Here is a 19,582-nt window from a genome sequence, read left to right on the forward strand (position 1 = left end):
TTTTGAGGTAAGTTTCCAAGCTGTGATCCTTTGGGGTGGGTAATTTATTAGTTTTGAGGTAAGTTCCCAAGCTGTGATCCTTTTCGGTGGGTAATTTATTAATTTTGAGGTAAGCTCCCAAGCTGTGATCCTTTTCGGTGGGTAATTTATTAGTTTTGAGGTACGTTCCCAAGCTGTGATCGTATATATAAAGAAGACTTTGATGTTAAACACACTGAATGTGATTATTTTTCCTTGACAAATACATGAAATATGATATTTATAAAATAGGGGCGAAATATACCAGAGGGACATTCAAACTCATAAACTGACATAGCCAAGGCTAAAAAAGAAAAGACAAACAGACAAATATGATATTATAAAATAGGGGCCAAATATAACAGAGGGACATTCATACTCATAAACTGACATCGCCATGGCTAAAAAAGAAAAGACAAACAGACAAATATGATATTATAAAATAGGAGCGAAATATACTAGAGGGACATTCAAACTCAAAAAACTGACATCGCCATGGCTAAAAAAGAAAAAGACAAACAGACAAATATGATATTATAAAACAGGAGCGAAATATACCACAGGGACATTGAAACTCATAAACTGACATCGCCATGGCTAAAAAAGAAAAAGACAAATATAATATTATAAAATAGGGGCGAAATATACCAGAGGGACATTGAAACTCATAAACTGACATCGCCATGGCTAAAAAAGAAAAAGACAAATATAATATTATAAAATAGGGGCGAAATATACCAGAGGGACATTGAAACTCATAAACTGACATCGCCATGGCTTAAAAAGAAAAAGACAAACAGACAAATATGATATCATAAAATAGGGCAAAATATACTAGAGGAACATTAAAACTCATAAACAGACATCTCCAAGGCTAAAAAAAAAAAAAGACAAACAGACAAATATAATATTATAAAATAGGGGCGAGATATACCAGAGGGACATTAAACTCATAAACTGACATCTCCAAGGCTGAAAAAGAAAAAGACAAACAGACAAATATGATATTATAAAATAGGGGCGAGATATACCAGAGGGACATTAAACTCATAAACTGACATCTCCAAGGCTGAAAAAGAAAAAGACAAACAGACAAATATGATATTATAAAATAGGGGCGAGATATACCAGAGGGACATTAAACTCATAAACTGACATCTCCAAGGCTGAAAAAGAAAAAGACAAACAGACAAATATAATATTATAAAATAGGGGCGAGATATACCAGAGGGACATTAAACTCATAAACTGGCATCTCCAAGGCTGAAAAAGAAAAAGACAAACAGACAAATATGATATTATAAAACAGGAGCGAAATATACCAGAGGGACATTGAAACTCATAAACTGACATTGCCATAGATACGACATAATCCGTTATCATCTGTGAAATTTCATAACAGTCAACCAACTCGTGATGGTGTCCGTAAAAATTACTGTCAACTTCACCGTTTGGAACTATTGGTTTAATTTAGCAGGGATGTCTGCTCTATTGGTGAGGTTCAGATTTCCGGATGAAATTTGTTCCCTAATATCAATAGAAAGTGACGCAGTTACAACATGATGGGAGAACTAAGTATGAATAGTTGATATTTCATGATTATGAAGAATAAATGTCTGTAGACTTTCAGACAAGTGATTAATCCAGGATATCTTCCATCAAAATACAAGTTTCATTTAAATCTGTGTATAAAACTTGTTGTATCTTTTGACAAATATTTCAAAAATGGGAACCAATGAATAATTTGTAACACTAGGCATCAATATGGGCACTTATACCATTTTGCAATTGTGTGCCATTTGTGGTCAAAATGTATTGATCCTGCAACAAAATTGAAAATAAAAACATGGAATGCGCTAAAGAGACAACTACCTGACCAAAATGCAGAAAACAGTCAAAGGCCACCAACACATCGAAAAAATCTCGCAACCCTAGGGGTGCATCAGCTGGGCCCTAAACAATAATGTATATTAGTTTAGTGAAACTTAATGTCACACTAACCACGTCTACCATGTGTTCACCTTCTATAACCAGGTGCTCCGCAGGGCGCAGCTTTATACGACCGCAGAGGTCGAACCCTGAACAGTTGGGGCAAGTATGGACAAAACATTCAAGCATGATACAGCTCTGAATTTGGATTGTGATCAAATTTTTGACATTACATGGTTTTTTTTTACACAAAACAAATGCCAAGATTTTACAAATCAATTAAAGATTTCTTCTTCAAACTTTTTAAATCTAAAATTAAATAGTTGACACAGCATAGGTTTCTGACACAGAATGAATGTGGTCTAATGAACTTAAAAGGTTTTTTTTGCCTTTGAGCAAATCACTATGCTGTTGAATATTAATCCTCTCAAAAAAATGTTTGAAGAAATTTTCTTTTTATTTATGAAATCTGAAATGAGAAAAATTTAACCCCCCCCCCCTTTTTTTCACATCCCCGTTTCCCTTTTTCAAAACTGATATCAATTCAAATTTCTAATGGAGTTTGCAACAATAACTACTCATTTAAATACATCATAAAATATTAAGATGTAAAAAAACTGCTTGTTATCACTGAATGGTAAAGATTATTTAAATTTATCAGTTGGTAGTAAAAAGTGTATATACATTGTATATTGTATATAACAAAGATTTAAGTTGATTCTGGACAAAGAAAGATAACTCCAATTAAAAAAAATTCTTGCTATTGCACAAATAGGATATTTCTTGCTTACTATTCTGGACAAAGAAAGATAACTCTAATTAAAAAAAAATTTGCTATTTCACAATATTGTGCAATTAGATATTTCTTGCCATTGCACAATACTGTGCAATTGAAAAGACTTGCTATTGCACAATACTTAATATAATAATTTTAGATCCTGATTTGGACCAACTTGAAAACTGGGCCCATAATCAAAAATCTAAGTACATGTTTAGATTCAGCATATCAAAGAGGCCCAAGAATTCAATTTTTGTTAAAATCAAACTTAGTTTAATTTTGGACCCTTTGGACTTTAATGTAGAATTTGAAATTTGAAAACAGGACCAAAAATGAAGAATCTACATACACAGTTAGATTTGGCATATCAAAGAACCCCAAGGATTCAATTTTTGATGAAATCAAACAAAGTTTAATTTTGGACCCTTTGGACCTTAATGTAGACCAATTTGAAAACTGGACCAAAAAAACTTCAATAATCAAGAATCTAAGTACATTTTTAGATTCAACATATCAAAGAACCCAACCGATTCATTTTTTGTCAAAATCAAACTAAGTTTAATTTTGGACCCTTTGGACCTTAATGTAGACCAATTTGAAAACGGGACCAAAAGTTGAGAATCTACATATACAGTTAGATTCGGCATATCAAAGAACCCCAATTATTCAATTTTGATGAAATCAAACAAAGTTTAATTTTGGACCCTTTGGGCCCCTTTTTCCTAAACTGTTGGGACCAAAACTCCCAAAATCAATACCAACCTTCCTTTTATGGTCATAAGCCTTGTGTTTAAATTTCATAGATTTGTATTTACTTATACTAACATTATAGTGAGAAAACCAAGAAAAATGCTTATTTGGGTCCCTTTTTGGCCCCTAATTCCTAATCTGTTGGGTCCTAAACTCCCAAAATAAATACCAACCTTCCTTTTGTGGTCATAAACATTGTGTTTAAATTTCATAGATTTCCATTTACTTAACCTAAGGTTATTGTGCAAAAACCAAGAAAAATGCTTATTTGGGCCCTTTATTGGCCCCTTATTCCTAAACTATTGAAACCAAAACTCCCAAAATCAATCCCAATCTTTCTTTTGTGGTCATAAACCTTGTGTCAAAATTTCATAGATTTCTATTAACTTAAACTAAAGTTATGGTGCGAAAACCAAGAAAATGCTTATTTGGGCCCTTTTTGGCCCCTTATTCCTAAAATGTTGGGACCAAAACTCCCAAAATCAATACCAACCTTTCTCTTATGGTCATAAACCTTGTGTTAAAATTTCATAGATTTCTATTCACTTTTACTAAAGTTAGAGTGCGAAAACTAAAAGTATTCGGACGCCGGACGACGACGACAACGACGACGACGACGACGCCAACGTGATAGCAATATACGACGAAAATTTTTTCAAAATTTGCGGTCGTATAAAAAGCCTAGTATAAGACATTCAGTTTAAATATATAAAACTACACATTGTCTCAAAACATAAATGTGTTGGAAATCAACTCATAACGGATAGAACTACTTGCATTCTCAAAGTTTTTTAGCATTGTTCAAATATATCTAATATTTTGAAACCATTTAGTTCTATAGTTATACCGATACCTTAATACTAAATAAATATCAGTTTCAGTTTGAATTGAAAAAAAATATATTATATTTAAGTTTCATAAAATTTTGATGAAGTAAACTTAAGAAAGAGAACAGAAACGAAAAATTCTGCATTGTTTCCATTTCTAAGAAGCATAACTCTAGAATGGTAAAAGGGAAGGCACCACAATTCAAACTTGATTTTTGTTTAGTGGTAATAAGCATTTTGTATAGAATTCATAAAGTTTGGTTGAGGCAGGGACTTTCTATACTAACGGGACTAGTCACTTATAACGATATCTATACACATTATCAGACTGATCTCGGCTGTAGCTGATGTCACTTGACTTTATAGCAAATCATTTCACATTTACAAAGTATTTTACATGACTACAAATAAACTATATATACAGATTTCTTGTCTTTTAAATATTGATCTTTAAACTTTGAGGAATTTGTTCGTTGAATTTTCAGTGGCTGCCATCTTGTGTGATATGGTAACCATTTTACACAACTGGGGTGTTCTTCAAAACGATACGTCTCAGTTAAATATTTCATCATTCTTTCAAAATCTTATATTTTTTGTCATCTTAAATCGCTATAAATAAGATTTTATATATACAACTAATAATAATTATACAATTACAATGTACTGTGAAGTACGCAAATATATACCATGTATACTAGCATTGTATATCAGAACTAAGTTTATTGTTGGGTGGTAGCTTTAAACAGGAGGCTGAGTAATCAGTTAAAATCAATAAAGACGAGTCCCGTTAGTATAGAAAGTCTCTGGTTGAGGCAAACTTAAGTAAGAAAATGGAAACAAAATATTCAGCAATTTTCCCATTTATAAATTAAAGGGACATAACTCTAGTATAATAAAAGTGACGCCACACAATTCAAATTTGATCTAAGTATCTAAGTAAACTCCTCGGTTGCCTGCTGCCGTACATCACCAATTAAAAAACAACATTTTCATTCAGAAATCTGTTAAAAAATTGCATGCATTTCACAATTTTTAACACTGTGGATAAAAAAAGATTAATCTTTTTACTAATCATATGACATAAAAGTTCTCACATACCAACATAAATATTAGTATAGGATATTATAAACAGTCTGTCACGCTCTAATAAAAGGTAGGTAAACACTTTTTGGATATTGGAAAATTTTTACCTGCAATATCTATATTCACTACACAATGAAAATACATACACACCTGTGATAAAAGATCTCATAACTTCCACCATAAGAAGAGGGTTGATCATTACATTATCTCTCAGCTGGGGGGTATCGAAATAAACAATCTTCCCCAGGGAATGATGAAAATGTAGGAAATCAGTCAACTGCTCAGGGGACAGGACAGACACCTCGCTGATAGCATTTAATTCTTTAACTTCAGCCAATGACATTATTTGTTTTCCTTCTGCCACTAGTTCAGCGATCTCTAGCTCTAGTGGAACACAAGCATTGGGCATTCTTTCACCCCAGCATGGGTGGTCGAATGTAAGTTCTGTTATTGTTTTCTTCAGAACTTCTATTTCTGGGTCGGCTTGATCTTTGGCAGTGACAAATATTAGAGGTCTAAGGACTAGATGATGTTTTCCCTCGTGGTCTTCAAACAACTCCTCAATTCCTCTGTAAAGCTCTTCACGTCTGGTCTCAATATTCTCCTGTTAAACATAAAAAATTGACAGAATAATACACTGTAAAGATACTGTATCGCACACCTGGTGATTTAAATGCATCTTCAATGGTGGAATAACAACAACAACAATACTTTAAGAGAGTTCTTTGTCTAATACGTTCTCCTATTTATTTGTATTGTAGTCCTGTAATATTATGTTGTCATTTCAATGTTATATTTAACATTGCCATTAAAGTGCGAGGTTTGGCATGCCACAAAACCAGGTTCAACCCACCATTTTTTCCTTTAAAAATGTCCTGTACCAAGTCAGGAATATGGCCATTGTTATATTATAGTTCGTTTCTGTGTGTGTTACAATTTAACGTTGCGTCGTTTGTTTTCTCTTATTTTTGAGTGTAAATTGACATTGCGATAAGACGTGTCACGGTACTTGTCTATCCCAAATTCTTGTATTTGGTTTTGATGTTATATTTGTTATTTTCGTGGGATTTTGTCTGATGCTTGGTCCGTTTCTGTTTGTGTTATATTGTAGTGTTGTGTCGTTGTTCTCCTCTTATATTTATGTGTTTCCCTCAGTTTTAGTTTGTTACCCCGATTTTGTTTTTTGTCCATGGATTTATGAGTTTGAACAGCGATATACTACTGTTGCCTTTATTTACACAATTAGCTAATCTTCCCTGAGGTCCTCATCATGAAAAATCAAACAAAATGCAAACATATACATTGCATACATTAGTATAAAAAGTCAAGTATGATAATAATGTTCAATACAACTTGATAAAATGTGATGAAAAAATAAACATGATGACATAATCAGTTTTTAATATTATTTATACAGCTAGGTTGATTTCAATAAATGATCTGTTATAAATGTTGTATTTGAAAGAATTAACATTTGTAATATTTCTTCACGGTATTGGCAAAGTATTCCACATGAACGGTCTAGAATACATAACATATTTTTTTAACAATTCTGTTTTTGGTTTAGGGAGTATGAGGTTTCCTTGAACAGCATTTCTCAAGGGGTATGTATTTCTGTCTGAAACATAATGATACTTGTCAGTAAGTTATGATGGGGCATCATTTTTAATGCACTTAAATGTCATCACAAACTTGTGATATTTTATTCTCTGTTCAACTGTCAACCAGTTTAAGTGTTTGAATAAGGGCGAAGAAGGAGCGAAAGGGTCGGTTTCTAGTATTAATCTAGCAGCTCTCTTTTGTAATTTTAATATCCTTTGTAAATCCTCACTGCTACAACTACTCCACACTAAACAACAATAATCAATTAGTGGCAAGATAAAACCATTATAGAATATTTTTCTGCATTTTAGATTTAGAAATTTTTTAATCTTTAATAGTAGATATAGTCTAGAGGATATTTTTGAGCAGATCACATCAATTTGGTTTGTCCATGTGAGGGAAGGGTCAATTTTAATGCCTAAAAGACTTTCGCATGTGGAAGATTGTATCACTTGATTGTTAATAGTTAAACAACTCTCATTGTAATGTGGCATTGCTCTTTGCTTCATTCCAATAATCATATATTTTGTTTTATTTTTATTGATGAACATATTGTCATCATTGCACCATTCCTCTACACCATGTAAATCTTTTTGTACCTTTGACTGTAGAGTTTGATAACAATTACCAGACAGATGTAAAGTTGAATCATCGGCATATAACAGTGAAACAATTTTCCATATAAAAAGGAAGGTCGTTTATATGTAATATAAACAGAAGGGGGCCTAATATGGAGCCTTGGGGGACACCATACTTGATATAAAGTTTTTCAGAATGAGCATTACCAATTTGTACTTGTTGAGTTCTTTCATTCAAATATGATTTTAAAAAAAAAACAGCAGTATCATCAAATCCATAAATTTCAAATTTTTTACAGAGAATATCATGATCTACTACATCAAAAGCTTTCTTAAAATCCGACAGGACTGTTAAGTTGACATCACCATCATTCATAACTCGTTCTACAATTAGATTTATCTCAAATTTTCAAGTGACATACATCTTCTCTCAAAGGTCAATTTCACACTTTTAACCTAGATCTTATACTTTCAAAGATAACAGATTGAAACTGTTATCAGTTGTTAAATCTTACATTCCAAAGGGGAATACAATGAAAAGGGTATTTTGAAAGAAAAACTTGCTACTGATATTTTTGTTTGGTAATTCACTTTACCTACCTAGTAAAGAAACACAAGTAAACAAAATAAGACACAATTAATAAGTTGGCAATAAATCTAAAACAGCTCAAGAGGGTATTTGCATGAACATAAGGATATTGTTTAATTTCAATTTTTTGTTGATAAAAATTGAACTTATTTTAAAACAAATCATGAATCGTCCTCATGCATTCCCTGTCACAATCTTTTATTTCACAAACTCATCAACATTTGTATTAGGTTTTGGAATTTCAAATAGTTTGGCCTCTAACATCACTTAAGAGACATTTATTGTTAAGATGTGCATATGGTGCAGTACCACTAAATTCTAAACTTTCATATTGTCAACATGTTTGTTGAAATAAAACTGACTTAAAAAGAAAATACAAACTTTAACATGTTTAACATTTAAACTGAGCAACTGTTTAAACTCAATAGACCATGCCCGAGAGTGACACTGCAAAGAAAATACAAACTTTTACATTTAAACTGAGCAACTGTTTAAACTCAATAGACCATGACCGAGAGTGACACGGCAAAGAAAATACAAACTTTTACATTTAAACTGAGCAACTGTTTAAACTCAAAAGACCATGACCGAGAGTGACACGGCAAAGAAAATACAAACTTTTACATTTAAACTGAGCAACTGTTTAAACTCAATAGACCATGACCAAGAGTGACACGGCAAAGAAAATACAAACTTTTACATTTAAACTGAGCAACTGTTTAAACTCAATAGACAATGACCGAGAGTGACACGGCAAAGAATCTCCATGACAATGAGATATATCAAATTGAATATTAATACAAATGCTAACCAATATCATACCGAGAGTGTAGCTTTATACGAAGTTTGGTCAAGTTAAGACATATGGGCATATTATCATTATGTAAGCAGTTTTTACACATTTTTCAAGTGTTTCAAATGGCAATAACTTACTACTATATTTCTAACATAAGATCACTCACCATTGGTACTTTGTCCTTGTGAGTGGCAACAAACAAGATTTTTGGTATGCCTGCATATACAACCTTACAATAGGTCAGGATGGAATTGACCCAATATTGCAAGAATACTACAAAATAAAATCAAAATCTGTCATAAAAAAAGTATAAACTAGAGGCTCTAAAGAGCCTGTGTCTCTCACCTTGGTCTATGTGAATATTAAACAAAGGAAGCAGATGGAATACAAATTCATGACCAAATTTAACAAGTAATTCCATTCCCCTACTTACTTTTTTAGGCATAACATATAAGAAAATAAATCTGGATGGTGTATGAAGAAAAAATTCATCAAAACTATAATTTTTAGTCTTTGGGTATATATTTTGAGAAATCAGTATGTAAACATTCTAACATTAAATATGTTTTTTGGTTTACTCATTATAAAACAATCTGACTTTCTATAGGAAAACATTTTTTTAACATTGCTTAATGACTAGGCCATGAATTTGACAATACATTGATTATCTTACTTTTACAACAAATAAACATATTTTGACACAAGTAAGGATAACATTTGTTTTGCTGCTATTTAACACAAAGTTTTAACAAAAATAGAATTAAGGAATAACAACAATAGTGCACACACTGAAATTTCTCGCCTTCTTTACTAACCATTTATATTATGTTGATAGTTCTAAATATAAAGTTTTACTACAACTATCACAAAAACTTAGCATGATCCAAGAAAATGAGGTCAAGGTCAGATAAACTATACAGAAATACATGTACTCCTAACAATCATTCAATTCACTAAATGTAGTTGACCAGTCTGTCTGCAAAGGACTCATCAGTGACGCTTGAATCCAAAAAAGTTAAAAAGGCCAAATAAAGTACGAGGTTGAAGAGCATTGAGGACCAAAATTCCTGAAAGTTTTGCCAAATACATCCATGGTAATCTATTCCTGAGGTAGAAAAGCCTTAGTATTTCAAAAATTCAAAAGTTTTGGAAACAGTTTATTTATAGATATGACCAAGAAAACTTAACATTGACCAATGAACCATGAAAAGGAGGTCAAGGTCAGATGAACCATGCCAGGCAGACATGTACACCGTACAATCAATCTATGCATTAAATATAGTCGAACTATTGCTTATAGTATCTAAGAAACAAACTTAACCATGAAAACTTAACATTGATCAATGATCCATGAAAATAAGGTCAAGGTCAGATGATACATGGAGACTGACATGTACATCATAAAATATTATCATACACCAAATATAGTTGACCTATTACATATAGTATACTGACCGGCTTTAGAAACGCAACACTAGATTATTGTTATGTTGTTTTTGAATGAATGTGTCACCGTCAAAAGAGAAGACTGCCTGTTACAAACGCCAAAATGATTGTCAGAGAGGTCAACAAATACTGTCTGACACGTTTTAGGTTCTGTTTTACACCTTCTGATTTTGCATTTGTTCGACCCATTAATTGCTTTTGGCAATTATGCAGTTGGAACTTGACGGCTTTTAAGGTTTTCCTTCATTCGATTCTTTGGTAATTCAGTTTATGGGAAACATTTATGGCATGAATCTGTACTCAATGACACTCGGCAATTTGATTAGCAGTTGACGTTGCGGCCGTAAACATGTCTGGCAAATGACGTTGCGTATTCAAATTCTGTTGACGTTTCATTGTCACTACACGTTGATCTGTTCATTGATGGCTAGAAACAAATCTGGTCTACTTGTTTCGTTGTCGGAAGGACAGTAGGACGAGTTTCTGAAGTTATAACGTATGGTTGCAGCACGTTTATGTTTTCATGTTTGCAGTATTCTTAAGGGATAATTCAGTTATTTATTTCGCAGTCTTGGCAAAATGGGGATGCAACCTTTTAAACTGAATTAAGTGAGGCAAAGGATTTAAAGAACTGTTTGACAAAGCAAAAAAAAACTGAAACAATCTTTCATGGGTCCAAAATTTTGCTTTAAGAAATTCGTGCGACTTAAATATTCGGTATGTTCAATAACCACAGGTAAGTCAGATTTTGATTTTTTGTAAGAAAAAAGAAGTATGATAAGCATGGACAGAAGTTATAAGAGAATCAAACAAGATTTGGTAAAAACAAATCAACAAAACGAGTGTTGCGTTTCTAAAGCCGTTCAGTATATTAGAAAAATACTAAAACTCAATGAAATGAAAATGAGGTTAAGGTCAGATCACACCTACAATACTGTGCAATTGAAGATTTCTTGCTATTGTGCAATACTGTGCAATTGAAGATTTCTTGCTATAGCGCAATACTGTGCAATTGAAAATTTCTTGCTATTGCACAATACTTAATATAATAATTCACATATCCTGTTTGGTGTGTATCTCCTGCCATATCATTATTATTTGCTTTTATATATATATATATATATCAGAAATAAACAAATTAAAATAAAAAAAAAAAAAAAAAAAAAAAAAACAGAAAAAAAAATCCCCCCCCCCCCAATTTTTTTGAACCCCTTATGATTCATCACCCCAAACTCAATCCCAGCCTTCCCTTTGTGGTATAATACCTTGCAGTACAATTTCAGAGAGATCCATACACCTGAACACAAGTTATTGTCTGGAAACTAGAAAAAAAGCTTTTTTGTGTCCTTTTTTGGTCCCAAATTCCTAAACATTTAGGGCAACTGCCCCAAAACTCAAACCCAGCATTCCCTTTGTGATATGGAACCTTGTAGTATGATTTCAGAAAGATCCATACACTTACACAAAAGTTATTGTCCTGAAACTAGAAAAATGCATGTTTTTTTTTACCCTTTTTGGCCGCTAATTCCAAAAATTTTGAGGCAATTACCTTTAACATCAATCCCAGCATTTCCTTTGTGATATGGAACCTTGTGGTACAATGTCAGAGAGATCCATACACTAACACACAAGTTATTGTCTGGAAGTTACAAAAATGCTTATTTTTGGCCCCTATTTCCTTAAATGTTGGTACCATAACCCCCAAAATCAAACCCAACCTTCCTTTTGTGGTATTGAACCTTATGGTAATATTTCATAGAGATCCATTTCTTAAACTTAATTTATTGTGCAAAAACCAATATGTCTTCGGACGACGACAACGACGCCAACTTCATACCAATATATGACCGCAAAAATATAATGTTGTCTGTCAATAAATGCAACACTCTGTTCATGCTTATGATAAAATCATCAGCTCCTTTTTTGTGAGAATTTACTGATTCAAAAATCTAAAGCACTTTCCGACGTACAAAAATTCAAACCTGGTATCTTTGATAAATATTATTGTCTTACCTCATATCAATGTTTCAAAATGTGAGACATATTTTAAGGTTAATATTGTAGTTTGTGACAAGCTCAAAGTGGCAATGTAAACAAGTTACGTAAACATTTAGATTGGCTTAAATATTTAGACAATTTCAATTGTTTTTTTGAACTATCACCTTGCTGTCATAGAAATGTATCCTGTTTGCATTATCTGAGTGTAAATAACATGCACATTACCTGCTGGCGTTGGTGTCATGTGCTGCCCTGGAAAACACATCACATCAGGGACCTGTTCATGCAAATCTTTGCTCCCATCAAATACTACAAGAAACAATGCCCGGAACGTCATGAAGGTCTGATGTGTTGTTAGATAAACATATTGTCCACCAAAATCCCAGAAGATAAGACGTCCAACTTTCATCTTATATTTTCCACTTTTGAGGAACTTTTCCATTTTCTTTCTTATTTCTTCTTTTGTCATTCTTGTTCTCATTTTCTTTTCCATCTGTTTTACCGTGTGAGGCACATTGGAGGATTTCATAGATGGTAGAGATTGTGCTGCTGCAGACTGTTCTGAGGGCAAAGAGGAAAGTGTAGCTTTGGCATAACCAGTTGGGCTTGTATCTGAAGCTTTTTTGGTTAGTTCACTCTCCTCCTCTTCTTCCAGAGAGGTCATTAAAACCTTACTGTACACAACATCCAGGGCATTAAAAGAGTCTGAAATTATATTTAATACATCAGGCAAATCAAATCAAAATCGGCTGCAGGCTGTCAAAACGAAGTGAAGAATGTAAGAAAAATCAGTAATTAAGATTAGAATGAAATCCTATCAGGTGTAACATAATGCTATTAAGACATTTTAAAGAGTCATATTTTAACTGATTGATTGATGACATTATTGAATATGGAAAATAATGTTAATTCATTGAATAATTTTAACATTTAAATTCAATTTCAAAATATAAAACCTTAACATCTTTCTAATAAGATTAGTAAAATGTCAAGATTTTCATACACAAATCAGATTTGATATTGAATTAATATGGTGCGTGAATAGAAGGCACAAAAAAATGGCTACAATGAGAAACTATTTAAATCAGTACTATAACATGTCTGCTGATAGGGCAGTCCATGCAATAGATTTTTTTAATGTGGTCAGATATTCTACTTGTGCTCTTTCTCACCTGGATCAACAAGAATCCATTCTTTTGTCTGAACATCGAGGCCACAGCGACCTTCTACCAGAGAAATCCCATCAGTCGGGTGTCGACCATCAGGTATAATTTCTCCAGCTAACAGCTTCACAAGAGTCGATTTCCCAACAGAAAATTGGCCGGTTACCATACATCTCATATCAAATGATTCATAGCTGCCCTTCCCATATAAACGATTTAACATGGCAGACTGTTGACCTTTTCCGATGGAATCTAAAAAAAAAAAAAATGGAAAGTTTTGATGTGTTTCTGTTGTGAAAAAAAATGTATCCATACACAAACTCATAGATAATTTTTCCTCATTTGTTGGTTAATATGTTGATATGTCATCTTTTCGATATGACAAAGTGTTAAATATGTCAGAATGTCTTTATGGATATGTGTTGATGTATTAGCCTGTTTATGTATTGAATTATTGGTGTAATGATGTAGAAGTCTGTTAATGTGTTAAATTGTTAGTGTTTTAATATGTTAATGTGTTGAAATTTCAGTGTGTCAATATGTCTATGTGTCGATGTATGAATCTGCATGATAATGTGTTAAAATGTCAGTTTGTCGATATCTCTGTTTGGATGAATATATCTGTTAATGTGTTAATTTATAAGTGTGTTGATATGTCTACATGTTGATGTACGAGTCTGTTAATTTCTTGATCTGTTAGTGTGCCAATATGTCAAGATGTATGTATGAGTCTGAAATTTTAGTAAATATGTCAGTGTGTCAATACGTTTATGTGTCGATGTATGAGTGTTAATGTATTGATATATCAGTGTGTTAATGCGTTGATGTTAGAATCTGTTAATGGGTTGATTTGTCAGTATGTCGTTGTATTAATGTTTATGTTTTAGTATGTAAATGTGTTTATATGTTGATGTGTTGATATGTCATGTGTAGATTTATTAATCTGTTATAGTGTGCATCTGTCATTGTGTCAATATGCCAATGTGTTGCTGTTTGAGTCTGTTAATGTGTCGTAATGTCAACTTGTGGATGTTAGAGACTGTTAGTTAACGTGTTGATTTGTCAGTGTGTCAATATGTTAATGAGTTAATGTATGCGTTTTTCAATATGTTTGTGGTTCAATATGTGAAGAGTGTCTATATGCCTATGTATTGATGTATGATCCTGTCAATGTGTCAATATGTCGACGTGTGAATATTTTAGTCTGTTAATGTGTTGATTTGTCAGTGTGTAAATTTGTCGATATGCAAATGTTTCAGTCTGTTAATGTGTAGATCTGTCAATGTATGAGTCTGTAAATGTGTTCATCTGCCAATGTATTTATGTTCGATTCTGGTAAGATGTTGATACTCAGTGTGTCAATATGTCAATGTGTTGATGTTTGAGTCAGGGAATATGTTGATATGTCAGTGTGTCAATATGTCAATGTATTGATGTTATAGGCTGGTAAGATGATGATCTGTCAGTGTGTCAATGTGTTGATGTTTGAGTCTGGTAAGATGTTGATCTCTCAGTGTGTCAATATGTCAACGTGTTGATGTTTGAGTCTGGTAATATGTTGATATGTCAGTGTGTCAATATTCAATGGTTTGATGCTTGAGTCTGGTTATATGTTGATATGTTAGTGTGTCAATATGTCTATGTGTTGATGTTTGAGTCTGGTTATATGTTGATATGTTAGTGTGTCAATATGTCAATGTGTTGATGTTTGAATCTGGTAATATGTTGATATGTAAGTGTGTCAATAGGTCAATGTGTTGATGTATGAATCTGGTTTTATGTTGATACGTCAGTGTGTCAATATGTCAATGTGTTGATGTATGAATCTGGTTTTATGTTGATACGTCAGTGTGTCAATATGTCAATGTGTTGATGTTTGAGTCTGGTTATATGTTGATATGTTAGTATGTCAATATGTCAATGTGTTGATGTTTGAATCTGGTTATATGTTGATATGTAAGTGTGTCAATATGTCAATGTGTTGATGTTTGAGTCTGGTTATATGTTGATATGTAAGTGTGTCAATATGTCAATGTGTTGATGTATGAGTCTGGTTATATGTTGATATGTTAGTGTGTCAATATGTCAATGTGTTGATGTTTGAGTCTGGTTATATGTTGATATGTTAGTATGTCAATATGTCAATGTGTTGATGTTTGAATCTGGTTATATGTTGATATGTTAGTGTGTCAATATGTCAATGTGTTGATTTATGAGTCTGGTTATATGTTGATATGTAAGTGTGTCAATATGTCAATGTGTTGATGTTTGAGTCTGGTTATATGTTGATATGTAAGTGTGTCAATATGTCAATGTGTTGATGTTTGAGTCTGGTTATATGTTGATATGTTAGTATGTCAATATGTCAATGTGTTGATGTTTGAATCTGGTGATATGTTGATATGTAAGTGTGTCAATATGTCAATGTGTTGATGTATGAGTCTGGTTATATGTTGATATGTAAGTGTGTCAATATGTCAATGTGTTGATGTATGAATCTGGTTATATGCTGATATGTCAGTGTGTCATTATATCAATGTGTTGATGTATGAATCTGGTTATATGTTGATATGTCAGTGTGTCATTATATCAATGTGTTGATGTTTGAGTCTGGTTATATGCTGATATTTAAGTGTGTCAATATGTCAATGTGTTGATATATGAATCTGGTTATATGTTGATATATAAGTGTTTTAATATGTCAATGTGTTGATGTTTGAGTCTGGTAATATGTTGATATATAAGTGTGTCAATATGTCAATGTGTTGATGTTTGAGTCTGGTGATATGTTGATATGTAAGTATGTCAATATGTCAATGTGTTGATGTTTGAATCTGGTTATATGTTGATATGTAAGTGTGTCAATATGTCAATGTGCTGATGTTTGAGTCTGGTTTTATGTTGATATGTAAGTGTGTCAATATGTCAATGTGTTGATGTTTGAGTCTGGTTATATGTTGATATGTTAGTGTGTCAATATGTCAATGTGCTGATGTATGAGTCTGGTTATATGTTGATGTTAGTGTGTCAATATGTCAATGTGTTGATGTTTGAGTCTGGTTTTATGTTGATATGTTAGTGTGTCAATATGTCAATGTGTTGATGTTTGAGTCTGGTTATATGTTGATATGTTAGTGTGTCAATATGTCAATGTGCTGATGTTTGAGTCTGGTTATATGTTGATGTTAGTGTGTCAATATGTCAATGTGTTGATGTTTAAGTCTGGTTATATGTTGATATGTTAGTGTGTCATTATGTCAATGTGTTGATGTTTGAATCTGGTTATATGTTGATATGTAAGTGTGTCAATATGTCAATGTGTTGATGTTTGAGTCTGGTTATATGTTGATATGTAAGTGTGTCAATATGTCAATGTGTTGAAGTTTGAATCTGGTTATATGTTGATATGTAAGTGTGTCAATATGTCAATGTGCTGATGTTTGAGTCTGGTTATATGTTGATGTTAGTGTGTCAATATGTCAATGTGTTGATGTTTGAGTCTGGTTATATGTTGATATGTAAGTGTGTCAATATGTCAATGTGTTGATGTTTGAATCTGGTTATATGTTGATATGTAAGTGTGTCAATATGTCAATGTGTTGATGTTTGAGTCTGGTTATATGTTGATATGTCAGTGTGTCAATATGTCAATGTGTTGATGTTTGAGTCTGGTTATATGTTGATATGTAAGTGTGTCAATATGTCAATGTGTTGATGTTTGAATCTGGTTATATGTTGATATGTAAGTGTGTCAATATGTCAATATGCTGATGTATGAGTCTGGTTATATGTTGATATGTTAGTGTGTCAATATGTCAATGTGTTGATGTATGAGTCTGTTTATATGTTGATATATTAGTGTGTCAATATGTCATGTGTTGATGTTTGAGTCTGGTTATATGTTGATGTTAGTGTGTCAATATGTCAATGTGTTGATGTTTGAGTCTGGTTATATGTTGATATGTCAGTGTGTCAATATGTCAATGTGTTGATGTTTGAGTCTGGTTATATGTTGATATGTAAGTGTGTCAATATGTCAATGTGCTGATGTTTGAGTCTGGTTTTATGTTGATATGCAAGTGTGTCTGTATGTCAATGTGTTGATGTTTGAGTCTGGTTATATGTTGATATGTAAGTGTGTCAATATGTCAATGTGTTGATGTTTGAGTCTGGTTTTATGTTGATATGTAAGTGTGTCAATATGTCAATGTGTTGATGTTTGAGTCTGGTTATATGTTTATACGTCAGTGTGTCAATATGTCAATGTGTTGATGTATGAATCTGGTTTTATGTTGATACGTCTGTGTGTCAATATGTCAATGTGTTGATGTTTGAGTCTGGTTATATGTTGATATGTAAGTGTGTCAATATGTCAATGTGTTGATGTATAAGTCTGGTTATATGTTGATATGTAAGTGTGTCATTATATCAATGTGTTGATGTATGAATCTTGTTATATGTTGATATGTCAGTGTGTCATTATATCAATGTGTTGATGTATGAGTCTGGTTATATGTTGATATGTCAGTGTGTCATTATATCAATGTGTTGATGTATGAATCTGGTTATATGTTGATATGTCAGTGTGTCATTATATCAATGTGTTGATGTATGAATCTGGTTATATGTTGATATGTCAGTGTGTCATTATATCAATGTGTTGATGTTTGAGTCTGGTTATATGCTGATATTTAAGTGTGTCAATATGTCAATGTGTTGATGTATGAATCTGGTTATATGTTGATATATAAGTGTTTCAATATGTCAATGTGTTGATGTTTGAGTCTGGTAATATGTTGATATATAAGTGTGTCAATATGTTAATGTGTTGATGTTTGAGTCTGGTTATATGTTGATATGTAAGTTTGTCAATATGTCAATGTGTTGAAGTTTGAAACTAGTTATATGTTGATATATAAGTGTTTCAATATGTCAATGTGTTGATGTTTGAGTCTGGTAATATGTTGATATATAAGTGTGTCAATATGTCAATTTGTTGATGTTTGAGTCTGGTTATATGTTGATATGTTAGTGTGTCAATATGTCAATGTGTTGATGTATGAGTCTGGTTATATGTTGATATGTGAGTGTGTCAATATGTCAATGTGTTGATGTTTGAGTCTGGTTATATGTTGATATTTAAGTGTGTCAATATGTCAATGTGTTGCTGTTTGAGTCTGGTTATATGTTGATATGTCAGTGTCTGTATGTCAATGTGTTGATGTATGAGTCTGGTTATATGTTGATATTTAAGTGTGTCAATATGTCAATGTGTTGATGTATGAGTCTGGTTTTATGTTGATATGTAAGTGTGTCAATATGTCAATGTGTTGATGTTTGAGTCTGGTTATATGTTGATATGTAAGTGTGTCAATATGTCAATGTGTTGATGTTTGAGTCTGGTTATATGTTGATATGTCAATGTGTTGATGTTTGAGTCTGGTTATATGTTGATATGTCAATGTGTTGATGTTTGAGTCTGGTAATATGTTGATATATAAGTATGTCAATATGTCAATGTGTTGATGTTTGAGTCTGGTTATATGTTGTTATGTAAGTGTGTCAATATGTCAATGTGTTGATGTATGAATCTGGTTATATGTTGATATGTAAGTGTGTCAATATGTCAATGTGTTGATGTATGAGTCTGGTGATATGTTGATATGTAAGTGTGTCAAGAGGTCAATGTGTTGATGTATGAGTCTGGTTATATGTTGATATGTAAGTGTGTCAATATGTCAATGTGTTGATGTTTGAGTCTGGTTATATGTTGATGTTTGAGTCTCGTTATATGTTGATATGTAAGTGTGTCAAGATGTCAATGTGTTGATGTATGAGTCTGGTTATATGTTGATATGTAAGTGTGTCAATATGTTAATGTGTTGATGTATGAATCTGGTTATATGTTGATATGTAAGTGTGTCAATATGTCAATGTGTTGATGTTTGAGTCTGGTTATATGTTGACATGTAAGTGTGTCAATATGTCAATGTGTTGATGTTTGAGTCTGGTGATATGTTGATAT

The 19,582-nt window shown here is 32.4% G+C and overlaps 1 protein-coding gene across 1 annotated transcript in view; it reads right to left on the reverse strand.

The window, feature by feature from the left end:
• The window catches only part of LOC143051537 (uncharacterized), a 37,174-nt gene that overhangs the window by 17,129 nt on the left and 463 nt on the right, over positions 1-19,582 (reverse strand). Inside the window, exons 2-5 of the mRNA XM_076224430.1 lie at positions 13,567-13,809; positions 12,620-13,099; positions 9,117-9,223; positions 5,536-5,989 (exon numbers count right to left, since the gene is read on the reverse strand). Coding sequence (XP_076080545.1) covers positions 5,536-5,989; positions 9,117-9,223; positions 12,620-13,099; positions 13,567-13,809 — 1,284 coding nt within the window. The remainder of the gene's footprint in view (positions 1-5,535; positions 5,990-9,116; positions 9,224-12,619; positions 13,100-13,566; positions 13,810-19,582) is intronic.

This window comes from Mytilus galloprovincialis, chromosome 11, assembly GCF_965363235.1.
Source record: "Mytilus galloprovincialis chromosome 11, xbMytGall1.hap1.1, whole genome shotgun sequence".
Classification (NCBI taxonomy): domain Eukaryota; kingdom Metazoa; phylum Mollusca; class Bivalvia; order Mytilida; family Mytilidae; genus Mytilus; species Mytilus galloprovincialis.